The sequence below is a fragment of the Anolis carolinensis genome, unplaced genomic scaffold, assembly GCF_035594765.1.
Source record: "Anolis carolinensis isolate JA03-04 unplaced genomic scaffold, rAnoCar3.1.pri scaffold_9, whole genome shotgun sequence".
Taxonomy (NCBI): domain Eukaryota; kingdom Metazoa; phylum Chordata; class Lepidosauria; order Squamata; family Dactyloidae; genus Anolis; species Anolis carolinensis.
The window spans coordinates 18,623,697-18,646,793 of NW_026943820.1; the positions used below are offsets into that span (position 1 = coordinate 18,623,697).

The 23,097-nt window shown below is 40.9% G+C and overlaps 2 protein-coding genes across 2 annotated transcripts; both read left to right on the forward strand.

Moving 5' to 3' along the window:
• Nucleotides 1–1,216: 1,216 nt before the first annotated feature.
• thap11 (THAP domain containing 11) lies at nucleotides 1,217–6,737 on the forward strand. The gene is made up of 2 exons (XM_003225353.4): nucleotides 1,217–2,047; nucleotides 3,430–6,737. The coding sequence occupies exons 1-2, from the start codon at nucleotides 1,352–1,354 to the stop codon at nucleotides 3,565–3,567; spliced, it is 834 nt and encodes a 277-aa protein (XP_003225401.1). The 5' UTR covers nucleotides 1,217–1,351; the 3' UTR covers nucleotides 3,568–6,737.
• Nucleotides 6,738–8,697: 1,960 nt separating this feature from the next.
• nutf2 (nuclear transport factor 2) lies at nucleotides 8,698–22,874 on the forward strand. The gene is made up of 5 exons (XM_003225374.4): nucleotides 8,698–8,855; nucleotides 14,704–14,822; nucleotides 15,668–15,739; nucleotides 16,130–16,228; nucleotides 22,341–22,874. The coding sequence occupies exons 2-5, from the start codon at nucleotides 14,724–14,726 to the stop codon at nucleotides 22,452–22,454; spliced, it is 384 nt and encodes a 127-aa protein (XP_003225422.1). The 5' UTR covers nucleotides 8,698–8,855; nucleotides 14,704–14,723; the 3' UTR covers nucleotides 22,455–22,874.
• The last annotated feature ends 223 nt before the right edge of the window (nucleotides 22,875–23,097 follow it).

The window sequence follows — 23,097 nt, forward strand, 5'->3', positions numbered from 1 at the left end:
TTGAGGGGCCAGATTATCATTTGAAAAAAAAAATACAAACAAATTCCGATGCACACTGGATATGTCTTATTTGTAGTGCAAAAAAACAACAAGAACAATGAAAGAACAATACAATATTTAAAAATAAAAACAATTTTAACCAACATAAATTTATCAGGATTTCAATGGGAAGTGTGGTCCTGCTTCTGGCCAATGAGATAGTCAAGTTAATTAGGGTTGTTGTTGTGTGCCTTCAAGTCATTTCAGACTTTGGGCGAGCCTAAGTCTAAAATTTATTTATTTATTATTTACTGCATTTATTTACTACATTTGTATCACACCTTTCTCACCCCAAAGGGGACTCAGAGTGGCTTACAAGTTATATGTACATACAATATATTATTAGCATAGTACAATGTTAGCATTATGTATTACTATATTGAACTATACCACTATACTGTAATATTATTAGTAATATTATATGTAATATAGAATATATAATTAATATTATTATATGGTATTATTATTAGTGTTTTATTGTATTACATTATAATATTATCAATATTATATGTATACACAATATATTATACAGTAGAGTCTCACTTATCCAACATAAACGGGCCGGCAGAACATTGGATAAGCGAATATGTTGGATAATAAGGAGAGATTAAGGAGAAGCCTATTAAACATCAAATTAGGTGATGATTTTACAAATTAAGACCAAAACATCATGTTATACAACAAATCTGGCCGAAAAAGTAGTTCAATAGGCAGTAATGCTATGTAGTAATTACTGTATTTACGAATTTAGCACCAAAATATCATGATATATTGAAAACATTGACTACAAAAATGCGTTGGATAATCCAGAACGTTGGATAAGCGAGTGTTGGATAAGTGAGACTCTACTGTATTATAAAACTGAGGGCGGGGGCCAGGTAAATGACCTCGGAGGGCCACATCTGGCCCCCGGGCCTTAGTTTGGGGACCCCTGCTCCAGGTAGTGCCACCTTGCCAAGTTGTTTTTTGATCTGCCCACTCCGCTTCTTAGTCTGTTCAGTTCGCTCATGATCTTTGGGCCTCCAACTCCCAGAAGCCCTGGCCAGAGACTCCAATAGTCAGGCATTCTGGGAGCTGAAGTCCAAAACACCCGGAGGGCGGCGGGCGGAGGGGGAACGGAACGCCTGCGATTGGCTCGCCTGGGCACGACGTCAGAGGCGCGCGCCGCTCCTCGGTCCCCGCGGTGCCTTGTGGGGCGGGTAGTTCCGTTTCCTGCGCGGAGGGCGCGTCTCCTGCGTCGTGGTCGCCGTCGCGGCGGCGGAGGGGCCTGCGGGGCCTGTGGGTCCGGGAGCGCGCGCCAGGCGAGGCGAGGATGCCGGGCTTCACGTGCTGCGTGCCGGGCTGCTACAACAACTCCCACCGGGACAAGGCGCTGCACTTCTACACCTTCCCGAAGGACGCGGAGCTGCGCCGCCTGTGGCTGAAGAACGTGTCCCGGGCGGGCGTCTCGGGCTGCTTCTCCACCTTCCAGCCCACCACGGGCCACCGCGTCTGCTCCGAGCACTTCCCCGGCGGGAGGAAGAGCTACCTGGTGCGCGTGCCCACCATCTTCCCGCTGCGGGGCGTCAACGAGCGCAAGGGCGCCGGAGGAGGGAGGAGGCCGCGCGGGCACGCCCCCGTCCACGCCGCCCAGGCCGCCCAGGCCGCCGCCCAGGCCGCGGTGCTGCTCACCCTCCAGGAGGCCGCAGCAGGAGCGGGAAGTGGCGGCGGCGCGGCGGAGGCGGCGCAGGCCTTGAGGGCCGGGATGGGCGCCGGCAGCCCCGAGGACGTCAAGCCCATGGACCTGACGGTGCAGCTGGAGCTAGGCGGGCCGGCCGCCGCCGCTGCTGCCGCCGCCGCCGCGCTGGTGTCTCCCATGAGCCTGGCCAGCTTCCTGGCGCAGAACGGGCCCCTGGGCGCGGCCGAGGGCGGGCCCCCCGACCACTCCTACTCGCTCTCCTCCGGCACCACCTCCGAGGAACTGCTTAGGAAGCTCAACGAGCAGCGCGACATCATCGCCCTCCTGGAGGTCAAGATATAGATAAATATATATTTACATTTATTTCTAGACTAGCTTGGTTACTCAGCGTTGCCTGAATTATTTTTTAAATTTTACAGAACGCATAAGGTTGTGGGTGAACTACAACTCCCATCAAGCCAGGTGAACCCCGAGAAACTCCATCAGTAATTAAAGTTTGTTAGGTCGGGCAAGTTTGCTCTAAATCAGGCATGGGCAAACTTCGGCCACACAGGTGTTTTGGGCTACAACGCCCACAATTCCTATTTTTTTCCCAAGTATACTTCCTATAAAAGCTGCTGAACTTACGGACCAAAAGGTCCCGGGTTCAAATCCCAGGAGCGGAATGAACGCCCGCTGTTAGCCCCAGCTCCTGCCAACCTAGCAGTTCGAAAACATGCAAATGTGAGTAGATCAATAGGTACCGCTCCGGCAGGAAGGTAACGGTGCTCCATGCAGTCATGCCGGCCACATGACCTGGAGATGTCTATGGACAACACCGGCTCTTCAGCTTAGAAATAGAGATGAGCACCAACCCCCAGAGTCGGTCACGACTGGACTTAACGTCAGGGGAAACCTTTACCTTATACGCCAATAATTTCTTATAAATTTCCTTTCTTAATTTGGTTAAATTGTTTTTAATTCTTTTGTGATATTTATCCTTAAATATTTGTTTCTTTAATTTTTATATTCCCCTCCAATTTTATTTTTTATTTCTTCTTCTCAATAGTTAAATATCACCAATTCTGATTTGTTCTAATTAATTTGTAGACTTGTTATTAGTCCAAATTCTGTTAAATGAGCCTAAATTTCCTCCCATTAGTGCAGTGAACTTTAGTAAAATGCTGAGCTGCTGAACTTACTGACAGAAAGGTCGACAGTTCGAATCCGGGGAGCAGAATGAGCTCCTGCTGTTAGCCCCAGCTTCTGCCAACCTAGCAGTTAGAAAACATGCAATGTGAGCAGGTCAATAGGTACCGTTCCGGCAGGGAAGTAACGGCGCTCCATGCAGTCATACCGGCCACATGACCTTAGAGGTGTCTACGGACAGCGCTGGCTCTTTGGCTTAAAAATGGATATGAGCACCAACCCACAGAGTTGGACACGACTAGACCTAATGTCAGGGGGAAACCTTTACCTTTTACTTTTATTGGATGTTTCATTGATAAAAGGGTATCTATAAACGTATTTATTTTATATTTCTCTTTCATTCATATTCCTTTTATATTACTCTCTTCTCTTATTATGTTAACTAATAATTCTATTACAATTGTGAATAAGATTGGGGAAAGGGGACATCCTTTCCTTGTGCCTCGTGTTATATTTTTTTTCACTGTTAAACCATCATTCACTATTACTTGGACATAATTTTTTGAATATAATTTATCAATTAGGTGAAGATGAAGGAGATGAAGGGCAGCATCCGGCGCCTCCGCCTGGCCGAAGCCCAGCTGCGTGAGGAGGTCCGCGAGAAGGACCGCCTCCTCCATGCCGCCACCATGGGCGGCCACCGCAAGCGCCACGGCCTCTGAGCCTCACCAGCCCCTTCTCCCTCCGGAACGCGGGAAGGACAGAGCCGCCCACTCTTTCAGGAAGCCTCTCCCACTATTCCTAGGAGAACTGCGCACCTCAACACCGGTATCAAAAGGCGATCCTCTGCCAGCCAACTCCATACTCCTTGCATCATTATGTGCGATTACAACTCTGAGACAGACTTCGGATGCTGCAGTGTGGGCGATGCTGTTGCCACGGATGAGCGCCACTCTCCTGCTCTGCTCTACGTTTTACCGGCGGGACGCCGCTTTTCCCTCTCATTTCAAGAAACCCCAGCTGCTGTGTCCACCAGCGCATGCCGACCCTGGCTCTAAAACTCAAGTATCACCATGAGAGTGGCCCATCACGGCTTCCCTGGAATATTTTTTAGGAAAACAGTCTGGGCTGTTGTTCATTGGCTTGTACTCCTTGTATTATGATGAGTGATTACAACTCTGAGGCAGACCTTTAATGCCGTTCCATCTCTAGCAACAGCAGGAAATGCCTCCTGAAATGGAAAGACACTGGTCAATGTTTCCCTTCCCTATGTGTCCGCTAGCACAGACTGGGCCAGACCCAAAAACTCACTGTTCACATTTATGCCTATGAGACTTGTGCACTAAGACTTGTTAGAAGGACAGTCTGGGCTATTGTTTGTTGGCTTGTACTCCTTGTATTATTATTATTATTATTATTATTATGTCTTATTATAAGTCTGAGGCAGACGCCGGATGCTGTTGCAACAGATCTCCTTTTAGCATCATTAAGGAAATGTCTCTTGATCCCTTCAGCTCTACACTATGACAGACAGAATGCCAGTGGAAAGGCACTGGTCAACTTTTCCCTCTTATTTCAGGAAGCCTGGGCTGCTGTTTCCACCATGGCACATTGTCCCAGACTCAAAAATTCACTTTTCACGTCCACGCCTATGAGACTTGCCTGCCAAGGCTTCACAAACATATTTCTAGAAGGACACTCTGGTTGATCGCTGGGCAGCTTGTACCCCTTGTGTTATTATGTGTTATTAAAAGTCTGAGGCCGATGGTGGGGTCTGTTGAAACTGGTCCATCTGTAGCATCCATGAGGAAATGTCTTTTGTAAAGCTGGATAGTTCCATTCCGGTCATGTAGGACTCTGAGCTGCTGCCAAATACTGAGTACAAAGCCAATTTTGAGGAAAGATAGGTTACATATTTGATAAGCTCACGCTTGAGTAGTTTAAACTGCAATTCTCATTATACCAGGATTATTTTAGTAGATTTTTTTTTGTTTAACAGCACCATGGAAAATATTTTTTTTCTTTATCCTTCCATAATATGAAGGACCAGGAGGAAAATGGGATTGCGGATTTTTCTTCTGTCTCTCCCAATCTCTCAGAAAATTACTGATGGAGATTACTCCAAATATGATGTCATTTCTGGTGTGCAGATTCTGAACAGTCAAAGAGGGTAATAGACACATATGGCCTACATCACTATATTGCAGTTGTTGTTGTTACTGGTTTGCCTTTCTTCTGTAAACGGATAGGAGTTCTTGTGTTTGTGCCATAGTTGGATGGTCCCGAGCCCTTCAACAGTCGTGTCTTGTGTCACTTTTGCTAATGTTTTATTTAGCTTGATTTAAATCAGTACTGTGCAGTACATTTCCTTTTAACTTAAGTTGCAGTGCAGTCTGGCTAACATTAATGGAATTAGATTAATTTCTGATCACTGTGTCTGTATGTTAGCGCAGATGATCAGACCACTTTAATGGCACAGGTGTGGACTGACAACTCAGTTTGCAAGATTTTCAGATTGAAACAAATCCATGCTTGGAATGGATGAAAGTGAAAGAAGAGCCCGTCTTAATCTGATTCACTTTGATCAAAAAAGGATGGCACTCTTCAATCTGTTACTACATATATGTACAACTAAATAGATTCTTCTGTTTAATACTTTAGAGCAGGGTTTCTCAAACTATACCCCTCCAGGTGTTTTGCACTTCCACTCCCAGAAATCCCAGCCAGCTTCCCAGCTGTTAGAATTGTGGGAGCTGAAGTCCAAAACATCTTGAGGAGCACAGTTTGAGAAACACTGTTTTAGAGCATTTGATAAGAGTCCATTCACATAAAAGCCTACCACTATTATTACTGCCCAGCTTTTTAAAGAATGCCAGGTTCCATCCACTAAGAGGAAGGGAAAAATAGAACAATTTCTCAGATCCTTCTGTTTTAATCAAAAATCAGATTTGTATAAAGGACAATTGGCTCATCTGGTTTGATGGACTTCCTGTATTTTTAGTGTATCTTCAGTTGGAACTATTGTGACTTGCTGGAGTTGGCTAGTGTCAGGATGATGTTCTTTCCAGTTCATTCTTATTTTGGTTAAAGTGCTTTTTTATTTCATGTAATAATAATCTTTAAAAACCTACAAGCATATATTGCTTACATATATTGTACAATGAAGAAGAAAAAGAAATTACTTTGTGCAAATTAAAATGCTAGGTAAAGCACTGTATAGAATCCTCCGTGGGTTTTATGTGGCCCTTGTTCTTCTTTACCATGTATAGATGAGAAGACCTGTAAGCCTCTTTCTATAGTTCGGAGCTCGTGTCATTAGCAATGCAGTTCATTGGGAAATGTAGCAGCAGAATGTAAATCCTAATTGTGTTGGATTTTGTGGATGCCCTGCAGTAGGTATTGGGGAATTGATCTGTTCTTTGAACAAGATAGTAGACTGTATCCAGTTATTTGAGTAGAATTTGCAAGAGTATTGTCCATTATATACTTTTATTTTTGGAATTAATCTCTAACTTTTTTTCTGCTTGCTGTCTTGTGCTTCTTAGATAGGGAAGTGAAATGCAGGCACCCTGGTTACAGAGTGTGCCCTGAGGTTGTCTTTGGTCACACAGTTTTCAGTTTGGTCTGTGTGCGTCTGTTGAAACCTTAGAGAGCACGCCAGCTTTCTGACATTGTAAATAAGACTGCATTCTACTTGGATGAAAATGTTTCAAAGATGTGTGTCGTGACACTTGTGGTACTTTTCTACCATCATTATGCACTAAAATATGTTCAGTTGATTTAATTGCAGGACTGGTTATTTCCTGGACTGTTCTATTCTTGCTGGTTATCCTGAGGTGCTAACAAACAATGCTTAATTTGAATAAAGTCTATTTTGTTTTGTTATGCTACAGTATGTCGTTCATCTATGATGAATAACACATCTTCGTATACCTTTTCGTCCTCTATGACAATCTACTTGACTCTTGAAGAAAATACATTTCATGCATTTTACCTAGATTTGAATGCCTTATTTACTTGAATCTAATGCTCACCTTTTTTGGCTAAGTGACCTCGCCATCTGAAGGGTTCCATGACATTTTTGGTCATGGAACCCTTCAGAATACGTTTATATTCTGCCTAACCCTAACACTATCCCTGATTGGTTTAATCATAATATATTCCAAATCTTTTTACACTACTTCCAATACATTTCCCAATTTCCTATAGAACATCAGATTTCTGAGTAAATTTACTCTGATGTTTTATGGATTATTTATTTATTTACAGTATTTATATTCCGCCCTTCTCACCCCAAGTGTCATTTATCTTAAAAACCTTTCAAGAAAGAAAAAAAATCAAAAAGAAATGTGGAATCAACATGAAAAATCTGACTATGCAGGAGTTGTTCTCGATGTAAAATGTTGAAATATGTAGCCAGTATATGTATATGTGATAAAAATAGCCGTGCTATGAAATAGCTATTATGGAGACTGTTAATCCAATTGTTGGCCTCATGTAGTTTTATTTTAAAATCCATTTTAAGTTTGGAACCCCCCCCCCCCCTTTCTCACCCAGAGGGTACTCAAGGCGGCTTTACATACAAGTAATGATTGAATGCCTTAAAACACAATGTACACTTAAATAAATATTGAAATAGAAATTATAAGTACATTAAAACAATTAAAAATATAAAAACAAAACCATTGGACCAAATCACACCAAATTTGGCCACTAAATACATAGTCATCCAATCAATGCCGCATGCAGATTGATTGGATGATTATGTATTTTGTGGCCAAATTTGGTGTGATTTGGTCCAATGGTTTTGTTGTTTATTCCATGGGAATTATGCACATTACATTATATATATATATATATATACACACACATACACATATATATATATATACAGTAGAGTCTCACTTATCCAAGCCTCTGGATTATCCAAGCCATTTTTGTAGTCAATGTTTTCAATATATCATGATATTTTGGTTCTAAATTCGTAAATACAGTAATTATAACATAACATAACTGCCTATTGAACTACTTTTTCTGTCAAATTTGTTGTATAACATGATGTTTAGGTGCTTAATTTGTAAAATCATAACCTAATTTGATGTTTAATAGGCTTTTCCTTAATCCCTCCTTATTATCCAAGTTATTCGCTTATCCAAGCTTCTGCCGGCCTGTTTAGCTTGGATAAGTGAGACTGTATATAATTATGTCATTCTATTATTATTCTATTATTATTGTAGTATATTATCATATTATTACTAGTATATTGTTATTATATTATTTATTATTCATGACTATATTGAAACTAGAATTGAGAGAAATCAGTGTGGAAAGTGCACGAGGTACCATAGATTGTTGTACATGGAAATAAGGGTAATAAATAGTTTTTGATTTATTAAATACAGTTATATATTGCAATTATACATTTTTGTTATTTAAACTATACATATTGCGAAATTATGTTTTTTTTTCCTCAAAGTGACACACCACCCAAATTATGCTAGGGGTTTTTTTTGGTGAATTTTGACACACCAAGCGCAAAAGGTTGCCCATCGTCTCATAGACTTAGCATGGGAATTTGGTTAACCAGTTAAAATTCATGAGTAAACCAGGTTTTTTTTTTTAAATTGAAAAATTTCGGGGGGGGGGTTGAACTCCTAACACACACACACCCGCTACAGGCCTGCCCTTCCTTTTCCCCCTCAGCCGCTCATGGGCCTGAGGCTGTTAGGAATGGTGGGAGTTGAAGTCCAAAACACCTGAGGGGAAAGCCCACGCCTGCTCTGAAGGGAAGGGTCCCAGAGTGCCTTGCGGCCGATTCACCTACCAAAAGCTTGCTGGGAGCTGTAGTCGCCCCTCCCGTTTCCTCGGAAGCCGGCGTATGCGCATGTACGGCGGCCGAGGGGGCGTGGCCGGAAGAGGCGGGCCGGGCGGGGAGCGCTCGGAAGGTTTGTGCCGCGCTCGGTGCCTTCGCCGCCGCGCCTGCCGCCATTAGCCGAGTTGGAGCTGCGAGGTGAGAGAGCGCGGAGGAGCGGGGCGGGGGGAGAAGTGCGCGTGCGCGAGGGGCCCGAGCTCTCCCGGGGGGTCGCCTCGCCTCGTTCCCGCCTCGCGTCCCTCGGAGGGGAAGGGCGTGTCGCGGGCGGCGGGGCCTACAAGGCCCCCTCAGGAAATCGGGCGGGAGGCCTTTGCCGAGGGCTTCTCTCTAGGCGTCCCCGGAGGTTTCCTCTCCCTTTGTGCGCTTGGCAAAGCACATGTGCAGTCATAGAATAATTGAGTTGGAAGAGACCCATGTAGGGCCATCTAGTCCAAACTCATTCTGCCATGCAGGAAAACCACAATCAAAACATCCCCGACAGATGGCCATCCAATCTCTGTTTAAAAGCCTCCAAGGAAGGAGTTTCCACCACACTCCGAAGCAGAGAGTTCCACTGCTGAACAGCTCTTCTTACCGTCAGGAAGTCCTTTCTAACCTTCAGGTGGAATCTCCTTTCCTGTCATCTGAACCCCGAGTCCTACTTTTCAGGGCAGAAGAAAACAAGCCTGCTCCCTCTTCCTTATGACATCCTTTCACATGGCTTTCATGTCTCCTTTCAACCTTCTCTTCTTCAGGCTAAACATAAGTCAACTCTTTAAGACACTCCTCAGAGGGATTCATCATCTCCAGACCTTTGATTTTTTTAGTCTCCCACCTCTGGACACCTTCCAGCTTCTCAATATCTCTTTTGAGCTGTGGTTCCCAGAATTGGACACAGTATTCCAAGTACTTACTTACTTAAGCGATCCCTTGTAGGCCGAGGATGATGGTCCTCCAGTTATAGAGTCTTGGGGGTGAGTTCTTAGGTGGCTGAAGAGACCTATTCTTGATCTGCATGTTCTCCCACAATGAGGACATTGGTTTCCAGGTGGAAGGCGGTCCTGGTCAGGGTTGGCTTGACGCTCCTTCCTCTTGGCACGTTTCTCCTTTAAGCCCTCCATTCGTGCCTCTTCGAACTCCGCAGCACTGCTGGTCACAGCTGACCTCCAATTAGAGCGCTCAAGGGCCAGAGCTTCCCAGTGTCTATGCCACAGTTTTTAAGGTTGGCTTTAAGCCCATCTTTAAATCTCCAAGTGAGGTTTGACCGAAGCAGAATAGAGGGTCACTTTGACTTACCTTGATCTAAAGACACTACTCTCCTTTTGATGCAGCTCAAAATCCCATTGACTTTTTGAACTGCTGCATCACACTGTTGCCCGTGTTGGCTCAGCGGGTTAAACTGCTGAGCTGCTGAACTTGCTGACCGAAAGGTCGCTGGTTAAAATCCGGGGAGCGGGGTGGGCTCCTGCTGGTAGCCTCAACCAACATAACAGTTGGAAAACATGCAAATGTGAGTAGATCAGTATATACCACTCTGGCAGGAAGATAATGCAGTCATGCCGGTCAAATGACTTTAGAGGTGTCTGCAGACAATGCCGGCTCTTCGGTTTAGAAATGGAGATGAGCACCACCCCCCAGAGTCAGACATGATTAGTCTTAATGTCAGGGGAAAACCTTTACCTTCTATCATACTGTTGGCTCATGTTCACCTTGTCCACAAAGACTCCAAGATGTTTTTCACATGGACTGTTGTCGAGCCAGACATCACCCTTCCTGTATCTCTGCGTTTCACTTTTTTTCTGCCTAAGTGAAGTATCTTACATTTGTCCTTGTTGAAATTCATTTTGTTAGTTTTGGCCAATCTGATCTGTTAAGGTCATTTTGAATTCTGAACCTGTCCTCTGAAATATTAGCTATCTCTCCTAACTTGGTGTCATCTGCAAACTTGATAAGCAGGCCCTCTAAATGTTTGTCCAAGTCATTAATAAAGATATTGAATGGTATTGAGCCCAGGACTGAACCCGGCATTCCACTCGTCACTTCTTTCCAGGATGAAGAGGAACCATTGGTGAGCAGCCTTTGGGTTCCTGGGAGGGAGCTCTTGCCCTGCAGTTCCTAGCAGCCCCAGCCAGAAAGACCTATGGGGAGGGAGGGATGTTGGGAACCATAGCTGAACAGCACCAGGGACCTCATCACTAGAACAGGGCTCCTCAAACCTTTCAAGCCAAGGGCTAGTTCATGGTGCCTCAGTCTGTTGGGGGGCCAAGCCATAGTTTGAAAAAAGCATGAATTAATTCTTAGGCACACTGAATGTATCTTATATTTGGTGCAAAAAAACAAAACAAAAACGTGAGAGAACAATATAATATTTGAAATGAAGAACACTTTTGACAGACATGGACTTACCAATATTTCAATGGGCCTGCTTTTGATTGATGAAATATTCAAGTTAATTAGACTTGTTTTTGTTGTGTTTCAGGAGGGTGACCCTAAGTATAAAGTTTAGGGCAAGAGGCGGTCAATGACCTTGGAGGGCCACATCTGGCCCGCATGCCTTAGTTTGTGGAACCCTGGCTTAGTCACATGTATGTTTTAAGTTGATTAGGGGATAGAAAAGAGGCAGGGTACCTTAGACACCACCTACCAAAAATCTGTGGGTACTCAGGTCCCATTATATACAACAGTGTAGTAAAATTATGTCCGTTATATGTAACGGACATAGAGACTATGACATGGAGCAATAGATTCAAATTGCAGGATAATAAGAGTCCGCCTAAATGCTAGGAATAACTTTCTGGCAGTAAGAACTGTTTGACAGTAGAATAAGCTGCCTTGGAGCCTGGTGGAGTCTCCTTCTCTGGAGGTTTTTAAGCAGAAGCTGGATGGCCATCTGTTGGGAGCACTTTGATTGATTTTCCTGCACGACGGGATTGGACTGGATGGCCTTTGGGGTCTCTTCCAACTCTATGATTCTATGAATGTGAATTGGGAAATAATAGAGGGATTAGTCTGAATCCATGATGCATACAAATCGCAGTGTCATTCTTCTAGAGCAGTGGTTCTCAACCTGTGGGTCCCCTGATGTTTTGGCCTTCAACTCCCAGAAATCCTAACAGATGATAAACTGGCTGGAATTTCTGGGAGTTGTAGGCCAAAACACCTGGGGACCCACAGGTTGAGAACCACTGCTCTAGGGCAATGAATTAGAATTTGTAAGATGCTTTTCCTTATTTATATCTTGGTGACGAGGAATTATATCAATAGCACAATTCCTTACCTTTAAAATATTTTCAAAACTGGTTTTCTTCCTACTTGTCCTCGAAAATAATGCTTTTGGCAAATTGAGCGATATCGGGGGGGGGGGGGGTCTACTCAAAACAAGAAGAGAAAACGAGTATTTGGAAAATCTTTTTATGAGGGCCATAGTCACAGTATGAAACATATTGTACAAAATGTTCTTCCCTTCACCTTGCTGCTTTTTCTATTTTACCCACTGTTTTCATGGTGAGGCAACATTTGAGTGGATTTGTATAGGCTCATAGATTTCTGAGTGGGCTGGCTTCCCAAGTAGGACCCCGCTGTTAGTTAGAATAATGTTTGTGGCCAATTCATACTAGATGCAGCTATACCAAAATTACTCATTTTATTTTGAGCTCTGTGGTGAAAATGCAAGTGTCCTTCATATACTTTGAAAACAACATTTGAAGTTGAAAAACTATTGGTTGAAGTTATACTTGTTTATGTGGATGGTGTGAAACTTATTAGCGAAAAGGTGTGGTTGATGTTAGGAAATCCACCTTCACTGACCCTATCTTTGAAGGGAGCAACGAAAACTTGCATTGAAAACCACTCTATTTTTTCAGGCTGTCAGACTGTATAGAAATGGTAGCTGCCCATATACATTGAAAAACATTTTGCATTACGTTGGAAAAGAAGTTTATGAGGGTTAATATTTTGTTTGAATACTGTATATGGATTGTAATCAAATTATTTCTGCCCTCCTTTATATTTATGTGGAAAGATATTCTGGGGTAATGTTGTAATATCTGTATAATAATTATTGGTGTGTATATATACATTTTTAAATGCTGTCTTTAGAGCAGTGGTTTCCAACTTTTGGTCCTCTAGGTGTTTTGGACTTCAGTTCCCATAATTCTTAACAACTGGTACACTGGCTGGGATTTCTGCGAGTTCAAAGCAACTGGAGGACCAAAAGTTGGGAACCACTGCTTTAGAGGGTTTATGATTCCATATCAATTGGGGCAGTCTTTTTCATATTGTTGCTGAATAACGTAATCTATTGAAAACTTTCAGTAATATTTCAGAAAGACAGAAAAGGATGCTTCTTATATCCTATTGGCTGTATAATCCTAACTTGCCTTGTTGGCTCAATTTCAGTATGGAAACATTGTTTTTCCTTTTTACTAATGGGAAAATGGCAAAGAGGTTGAAATTTGCTCTTAATACTATTGTTATTTAGAAAGAACAGCCACTTGTCTGTGATAAACATGAATCTTCTGCAGAACACATAACGAAGCATAATGAATCTTGATTGTTATTTACAGAATCCCCCTAATCCCAAACTCGAAATACTTAAAAGCAACCCTCAAAAACTTTTTACCACCAGCTGCTTAGTCACATGCTGAGCTTTTCCTCAAGGAACTCAGATGAGGGTAAGAACAATGTGGAGGACCCGCTTGCACAAGACCTTTGTAAAAAAAAAGCCCAGATGCCTCTGTACTTGTCTCCTGTCCAACCAAAGGTGGGATGCTGACTCTAGAAAACAGTTGCAAGGGCCAGAATGGAGTGACTTCATTAGCCACTTCCTGTATCCAGCTCAGAGAAAAGGAAAAAGGCTCATGGGGCAGTGTGTATTTCTGACTACTTTTCTAAAAATGTGGACAGACATCTAAGATTTCTTCTCGCAAGGGCCTAGTAAGGTGGAAAACATTCAATGAATTCTAGGTATAGGCTATATTTCAGAGGAAGGAACTAGCAAAACCATGTCTGAAAAACCCTAAGAAATTCATGAGGTTGTCATAAGTTGGCAGCCAAGTAACTTGAAGGCACATACACACCTCTCCTTTTTGTGGTGCATCTGGAAAGGTTTGCCTCTAACCTTGGTATTGTGTTAACCTTGCTAATGTATCATAGCCTTTTTTTACTGTTGGAATTATTATTAAGCAAAAATTATATTAAAAGTTAAGAATAAATAACTGCTAGGGTACGAATACCAGTACCGTAGTCTATGTTTCAGAAAATGGAAAAGGCAATCAATCACTGAGTATATAAAAACCCTGTGAAATTCATGGGGTTGCCATAGATGACTTGAAGGCACGCACACACGCATACACAGGGAGGGAAAATTGTATAGCTGTTAACAATTTCATACAAACATTCTAAAAACTAAGTTGAAATGGAGTTCTGCTCTCTATAGCATGTCAAATGATAGTCCCATTCAAAATCCACAAACTCCTCTGAACTGCCTATGTTTCCATGGTCACATTAATCCCTGATTAAAATGAACATGCAAGTCAAGCTGAGTATAGTTGCTTTTGCAAAACATGGGACTGATGATCTCTCTGCTCTGAGCTTTCCCTCATCAGCATCATGTTCCTTTATGCCTAATTGCTTCTGGAACAATTTGCCACAGATCCTTTTTTCAGATAATAATGCTGGGGTGTTTTATTGTACACCCATATGGCTACTCAACAGGGTCAACTCTGGTTAATATTTCGGTGAGACCCCAACAGCAAATACAGGTTGAATCTCCCTTATCCAAAATGTTGTTTTTCTGATTTTTCTTCTTCTTTTATATTTGCATATGCATAATGAATGAGGGAAAGGGGGCTGTTTTCAGATCCAGACCCCACTGGGTTTCTTTTAAGGAGCTGTCGCTTCATCACAGTCAGAAATGTGCTGGGAGAAGGGGGGTGCTCTGGGTTCTGATGGTTTCAATCCATACTGAGTCACATTTCACTGGTCTCTCTTGTACTTTCATTGGCAGGCTCCAGCTAAGGATTCAGAATGGGAGACAAGCCTATTTGGGAACAGATCGGTTCCAGCTTTGTACAGCATTACTACCAGTTATTTGATACAGACAGAACTCAATTAGGAGCAATATACGTAAGTAGATACTAGAACAGGATTCTTTACTTATTTTAATTCTTTACTTATTTTTCGGTACTGCTTGCTTACATCTCTTTCATCCCCCAACCACAATTCTGTATATTTCCTTAAAATATCTAGGAATGCCTGTCAGTTATTGTGAGCTTGAGAAGCAGAATTACATTTACAATTATGTCACTAAAGCTTTTGCAGTGTGTGCTAGTTCTATTTACTCTCATTTGTTTAGTTGAAAACAGCCCAGAGTCCCTTTGGGGAAACAGGGCAGTCTACAAATATAGTATTATTGTTATCATCATCATCATATTGGAGTATCTCCACCAGATCAAAGACACCATAAAACTGGTGATCTCTGCAGGTGGTGACTTCCCTCTCGGGTGCTTACTAAAGGTAATGGCAACACTTTGCCATCTTGCAGAGAGGTTGCCCTTTATACAGTTTTCCTCCCTCTCATCGATTTACTAGATATTTGTTAAGATTTAATTTATTAACATGAGCACCCTACCCATTCTATTTTCCCTACCATATCCTCTGGGAAAAAATATTTGGAAATGACTAATAAAAATTATATACAAAAAAAGGGCTGAGGAGCAAAAGATTGAATTAGTGATCTCACAGCATTCTGGAGTAAGGAGCAGCCAGCATGAATTGTTAGGAAATGTCTCTTGAGGCATGTTTTTTGGCATCTGCCTGAGTTAGCTAACTTTGTGCTTAAGAAGCAATTGCTGTTTAATAATGGCTTGTATAGAGCCATTACATTTTCTATGGGGGATCAAGAATGGTTTGTACAAAGCAAAACCTTTCAGCCAGACTGTGACTGGATTTTCTTACTGTTATTATTTCAGATAGATGCCTCATGCCTTACGTGGGAAGGACAACAATTTCAGGGCAAAGCAGCTATTGTTGAAAAACTCTCAGTAAGTATTTGCAGTAGCAGTTAATGTGTGATAGATTTTTATTCAGTCTGAAATTTGATAGATTTGCTTCTCTGGGCGAGATAATCTCTAGCTTTACATCTGATGTCATATTCATTGCACATTCCTCATACAGTACAGTTGTCACTTCCTACGTGGTGGTTTCAATAGTGTTTATCTGTATGATTTCATTAACTTCTATAGCATCTCATGTAAGCAATACCTAGCTTTTGTGTGTACCTTAATCCTGAGGTTTTAATAAAAGCACACCTTTGGGTCATTGAATACCATATCTCCTTGTCTTGAACTTAGTCAATCAGATACACATTTCTTTCACATACAGAACTGAAATTGTGTGAGAGTGAGTTAAAGAGTTTCTTGTTTCCATTACAGAGCCTTCCCTTTCAGAAAATACAACACAGTATCACAGCGGAAGACCATCAACCCACACCTGACAGCTGTATACTCAGTATGGTAGTAGGGCAGCTTAAGGTATGTGCTACTTTCAACCTTGAACCCTATGAAATGGTGTTTTAGAGCTCCGTTAAGGCCCATTTTGGGTATAAACCATAGTTTGGGTGCCATAGATAGGATGTGGGCTTACATGTTTCCCTTTCATTATTTGATGATCTTGGCAGAAAAAGAATGAGTACCCATAGAGAAATGTGTGTAAAAGTTTGAAGGAAAGCTGCTGCTTTACATTTAAATCTTTGATCAATCTGGTATCAAATATCTACCCCCACTACCCCAAGCGAGACAATCTGTTTTTGATTGAATTGTGGAAACCAAGTGGCTTTTCCATTTGGTTGAAACAAAGGTGATAAACATTATGACTGAGGTATAAAGTTCCTCATAACCTCAGTGGTAGCTGTTGAGCAAGTCCCATCTATTGGTTGCAAGTAACTGAAAGTGGGACCAGTGCTTTTATATGCAGTTGTTGCCTCTCTGACAGCAGAGTTTAAACAGAAACCTGAACAAATATTGTAGGGATTTTGGTAAGAATGTGTCATGTAATTGTGAGCCTATGACTCAGACTGTAGACAGCAGCCATTTGGGAGCTTCGTTCATTCGAAAAGCTGTGTGATGCCTATGGTCACATCCTCTCACTTTATTTCAATGGGTGCCCTGTGAAAAAAGAAAACCAACAAAGAATCTTGTGTTGACAGTTTCAAAAAAACAAAGCATTTATGATGTGAAGAAACGACAGCAGCAGCAGTTTTAGCACATCAGAAGCTTCTTGAGCTAACAAGAGTGGAGTGAATGAGCTTCAGCAATATAGGAGCAGAGTCAAGCTTTAAAAGTTATAAAAGACATTATTCAAAGATCTGCATTTCTATATAGGAAAGTTAGGACCTAGTTATCTAGCTATATTGAGACATCTTGTCTCTCCATACTCACAGGAGAAGAACAAAATGGGATTGCCATGCCATCTGAAAACTTTGAATGAAAAGAGGCATGTCCCTGAGAAGTATCAGTACAAGAAACAAGAGAGAGAGTAGAGAAGCAGGCAGAGAGCAATGGGGGAAAGGCTTTCCCTGTCGGCTAACTCATTTGCCTTTCTATTTCCTTAATAAGGGCTATAAACCTGTGCAGGATATAGTTGAGTTCCAACACCTTGTAATACTGCAAATATTTTTTTGGGGGGGGGGGGGGGGGAATGGCAATTATAACCTTTTTGAAAAAGTTATTCAGTTTGTTTTCAATTGTCCTTTGCCCTGCTGATACTGCAAGGTCACAAATTCCCAGCCGTGAAACAGTGAGCAGGGGGAAACATAAGCACAAACACATTCCCTGACTGATAAAAGACTAGGGCAATAAACTACTTGGCTAATAAAAACAAGTAAATAAAATTAAAGCAGGAGCGCTCTGCCGAAGCAGCCTGCCTCGGCTCACGCCAACCGGAAGTCTGCCACCTTTTTGAAAAAGAAAAATGATGTCATATCCGTTTGGCAAATGTGAATCTCCATGAACATCTGAAGATACCTTTTGAAAACCACTAGTCAAGGAAAGGCATGACCTTGTTAGAAGTCAACCCTTTGAACAAGTGATGTTTATAATCATTCACATAATGGCACACAGATAACTCGGCTGTTAAACTGAAGAATCATGTCTTTGAACTACCAGGAAACAAAGACATGCCACTACAAAAATATATTTGGTTAGCAGAGTTTTCAAGATGTTTCTTTGAAGTTGAAATTGGAATTGTAGTTGCAGTTGCCCAAAAGATATACACTCCCTTGAAACTTATTAGTTTAAAATATGCATTCAGAGATTAAAAAAACAAAAGTCTTCCTTAGAAAAATAACGTATCTTGTTTACTCGCAAACATTTTGTATTAATTCACCATACATGCACATTTCTTATTAAAGTTCAGTTATAGATAGGATGTAGTTTCTCTGTGTTGAGAAACCATAGTCCAAAGTATAATTGTACTCACTGCTTCTCAAATTAAGCATATAGTAAACTGTTGCTGCATAAATTCAAATGACAGCTGCTTCCATTGAAGTCCAAACACATACTGATAACAAAATGGAGTTTTGAGTCTAAACATGCTCAATACAATCACATCTCTATCCCCTCCCACACCAAAGAGGTCAGTCAAACTGGAAAATCAACATATACATATAATACAGATTAGCAAACATACATTAACAAATAAATAGTGAAGGCTTAAAAAGTTGCTATTTCCAACAAAAATCACTTTGTTATGACCGAGAAATTTGTGCTGATAAATTAGTCTTACTGTCATTACAATTCTGTAATTTTAGTGCTACAGATATAACACAACTGCCTCTCTGGAAATTATTAAGACTGTAGTACAGCTCTGGGTGTAGAAGACTATCTTGTTCTCTGGAAGCAACTAGAAGCAGTGTTAAAAATCAGAGAAAACAGGTTCTCCCTCCATGCCTCTTCTCCCATTTTCCATCCGCAACATCTGTCCCCTTGAAAAAAATTGTTTAAGAAAGGGGGTATTTGATTTTTATTCTTGTTACCCAGTTTGAGTGACATAATTTGGACAGAAAAGTAAGTTGTATATTAAATAAATCATGTACTAACTGTGAAGCATTTATGGAATTTCAGGTCAGTATGGAGAGCAATGTATTTAGCTTATAGGTGACATATTTAACTGTGTAGAGTCGAGAGGTATATTGCAGTTTACCTAGGAAGACTGAGGAAGAATTAGGAATGAAAAGCATTGTATGAACATCCTTGGGACACAGAGTCCTTGTAGGTCTGTAAGTGGGCACTTTTAGCTAGCAAGACACATCTGTTGTATAGGTCCATTAATTTTGCGAAAACTGCCTTTAAATGACCTCACAGCTCCTTCTGCTCACTGCTAACTTCATCCTTCTGATAATGATGGTTCTGGCTGTCCTTTGATAAACTGCAACCTTCTCCTCATTTGGCCTGTTATTCCAAGGAGAGGAATGGCTTTTCAGCCCGCAATTCTCATGGCAACTTCTGGCCTCAGAGGGAAAACCAGCAGCATGTCCTTTGGTTGGGAAAAATACATGACATGACCTGGTATATTTTGATAACTAGTGTGACCACATTTGTGAGAATTCTTATCCATCAGTTAAAGGATGTTTATTTGTATTCATCTGTAATGTGCATCCATTATAATCTGTGTGTAATCAATAAAATCTGTTATTTTATCACACAGTCTTGTTTCGTTTTGGTAATTCTGTAATTTCTTATTGACTAGTGTTCAGTTTGTATGAACAGAAGGATATGCCAGCAGAGGATATGCCAATCTTGCATACAGAAACTAGATGAAACTTATTATCTCAAAGTTATATTTCTTCCTGAGTTTGTCCAAATATAATGTAGTAGAAAAGAGCTTGTGCTTCTGCAGTTTGTAAGAAATTTGTTTAATACATTTTCTCAGGCAGATCTAGAGAGGATGAGACAGCAGAGAGCATTGGTTTTTCCTTTACTTTCTGAATGTTCAGTTGAACACTGCCTCTAACGTTATTCATTATGCATTGTGTATTTATTGCATCACTAAACCTGGTTCAGTAGATCAGAAACACAAAGAAGGCATGTAGACAGCTGTTCAAAATGAGAAACCAGATTCATATCAACATACCAGAATATTAGTGTTACTTGGTGTATCTTTACAGATAAACAATTTTTAGTAGGCTTAAAACTCACTTTTCAGTTTATTTTTTTAAGTTAGGACCCAGTTCCACTCAATGGCATTTTATTTTTTAAAAGTTCTCTTATGTAAAGAGCTATGAAGAACTTTGGAGAATATATGCCAAATGGAGTAGATACTGCACTGTGCAAGAATTAACAAAAGTAATGCAGATTTATGTTTTCATAGTTTCAGAGAACAGAAGCTGCTAGTTTTTGCAAAATTGGTGGTCATTATTTAAAACACGAACAACCCATTATATAGGGAAACCTCTTGCAAAACAGTTAAGATGAAAAGATATAGCTTGTAGCTGTGATGTAAATATTAGACTAGTAAGTAACTGAATAGATTCCCTTTCCACTTGTTACATTGCTTCTTGTCTACTTGTCCATCAACAGTTCAAGTATCAGTGTGGCACATTCTGGGTACACACAGTAAATGCACTCTTAATAAACCCCAAGTGAAACAGGCATCCTGTGTTTTCAGAACCTGTCCATTTAATGGTTTCTCTCCTCTTCTGCTCAGGCAGATGATGACCAAGTTCTAGGTTTCCATCAGACCTTTTTGTTGAAAAGCTTGCAAGGTGCTTGGGTTTGTACCAATGAAGTCTTCAGGCTAGCGCTCCACAATCTTTAGCTTCTTGCCTCCTCCTCCCTCTGAACTCTGCAGTCCTCACTGAGTAAGAAGCCTTCTGCTTGCTCCTGTCTCCCAGTTGACCTTGAAGCCTGAATAGCATGACTGCTGCTTGTGTGTTATCAATGCAGGACTGCAGAATGAAAACTTTGCTTGACCCAGAATTGTGACTCCTGAATTAAGAAAGGTGTGGGTTCTCTTAGGAAGCAAATGCTGCAAAATTAATAAAGCATAACTGTTTTGTTTTCTGCCAGTCAGTTGCCTGCTTAACATATGCCAGACTTTAGAAACGTGGGACATACATGTGGCATACAGTGAATGCTTACCTCTATATGTCTGGAAATTTCTGTCTTCTCTAAAGCCTGTAGGCATATTTGCAGTTTATCTCGCAGAGCGAGGCAACAATCCACAAACAAAGGCAGAATACTTTCTAAAGTACCAGATGGTCCATGAGTAATAATAAAAAGTCAAGTCTCTGCTCCAAAATACCTAAATTACAACAGTACTTTAGAGATGGGAAAGCAAACAAAGGAGAAGCATCAGCATCAGAGCTGCAAATATACAAACTTTACTTGAAGTAAAGATGAAAATTAAAGGTCTAACCCAAAGGCTTCATAAAAAGTTGGGTTTTAAATAAAGAGTTGGCCTAGTGTTTTCAAACTGTAACTCTAAAAATATTATTGAATCACACAGCATGAATATGTGGTTATGCTACATTTATCTGATTTGAATTTTAATATGTAAGGGAAGGAACAAATGGTATCATTGTGTGAAATGCTTGCTTGTGAAAGGACTTGCTTCTTGGGAAGTAGTTTTATTTTTCTCCACCGCTCTATCAAGATGCACTTGTAAAGGATTTTCACTAATTTCAGTCTTAGCGGAAGTAGTTTACCTGAACTCTGGGTTGGGGGAAGAAAGGGGCCATGGATGGGCATTCAACACCTAAAAATTGCAATGGAATTCAGATCTAACAATAGTTTTTATAACAATATTTTTATAAGATAGACTTTATGGATGCAGTACAATATTTCCATTTCAGTGCAAGAGACAACCCACAATTAACTTGGAGAAAGCATGATATTCATGTGCAGATGTAACTGATAGTTTCCTCTTGTCTTTTCCAGAGTTTATGTGGTAGCCTAACAACAGATGTATTGAATTATTATCCATCTTTTGTAATTATGCAAAAAATACTATGGGACCAAAAAGTTATTTCAGGCATCCTTCTGTCTTATTTTTGGAAGCAGAAGCAATTTAGCCGTTTGCTTTTGTGATGACCATGGTAGAAGTCCCATTTTGTGACATGTGGTAGTGGAAAAATATGTAGCAGACTCCTCCTGTATTTTTTTATAATATATATCCTCTTGTACATCATAATCTTCAAGCTTGAACAGAAAATTATTATTTGTTTTAAATGACACTCTCTTGTGGAACTCAGAGCAAAGTGTTTCAGAATCTTAAGGCACAAAGGGAACCCTAGTTGATAAATTCTGTTTAAAATTTACATTGCAAAAAGAACAACACTTTCAAATTTCAATAAGCACAGATTATAGCTCAGTAGTAATTGCTACTGTGAGAAGGGATCACCTCTAAGTTTGCTAGTAGCTTGAATATTGTCCATGACATAATAATGATGCACTATTCAAACTGAGAATGCACGCCCAAATCCTAGGATATATTAAACCTTTTTGGTGGGTTGGCGGAAGGGTGTGTGATTGTTTTATATTGTTTTGCTGAATGGAGTCGTATGCATGACAAATCTGTCACTAGTGCCAGAATTCTCCTGCTAGAATATATCTGTTTCTAAAGTGTATTTTTCTTCTGTCTTCACAGGCTGATGAAGATCCTATTATGGGATTCCACCAGATCTTTCTATTAAAGAACATCAATGATGCTTGGGTTTGCACCAATGACATGTTCAGGCTAGCATTGCACAACTTTGGTTGAGACAGCATCCCTGAGGCATCTGTCCTTTTCTTTTCTCCTCTCCTCTTTGCAGATATTACTCACACTCATGGAACATTCCAAATATCATACACAAATTTGCAACACTATGGCAAGCCAGCAAGACCTGTGACGTGCCCCTCCGAAGAGTTTTTGTTGTATCACTAGAAGAGCTCCTTGTGCATGATGTTTGGAAGTTAGACTTAGCTGCATTTGACAAGGGAAATCTTTGTGTCACCGGCATGTCTTGGGAAGAATCCATAACACAAAAGGTTGTGTTTCTGTACTGACAAGTTTTCTAATACTCCAAAGAAACAAAAGGAAAGAAAAGAACAGCAGCTCGAATCCAGCTCAGATATTTTTTTTGTCGTTCAGATGTTTCAGTGCTACATAATACAATAAAACCATGCAATTTTCCTAACAGTTTAAATTGTTGGATGTTCAGTCTGTAACTAGAGAGTCCTTCATCTCCAACTATATCCAAATACCTGGTTTGGGAGCAGGTGGCTGGACATACATTTGAAGTTGTGAAAAATGTTCATAGCTGTTTTGTAGGACTTTTTTGGTAGTTGTGAAAGTTTTGGATATATCAATTGATGGATTGTTCAAGTACTGAACATTGCGTCCTCATGAAAATCACAACATG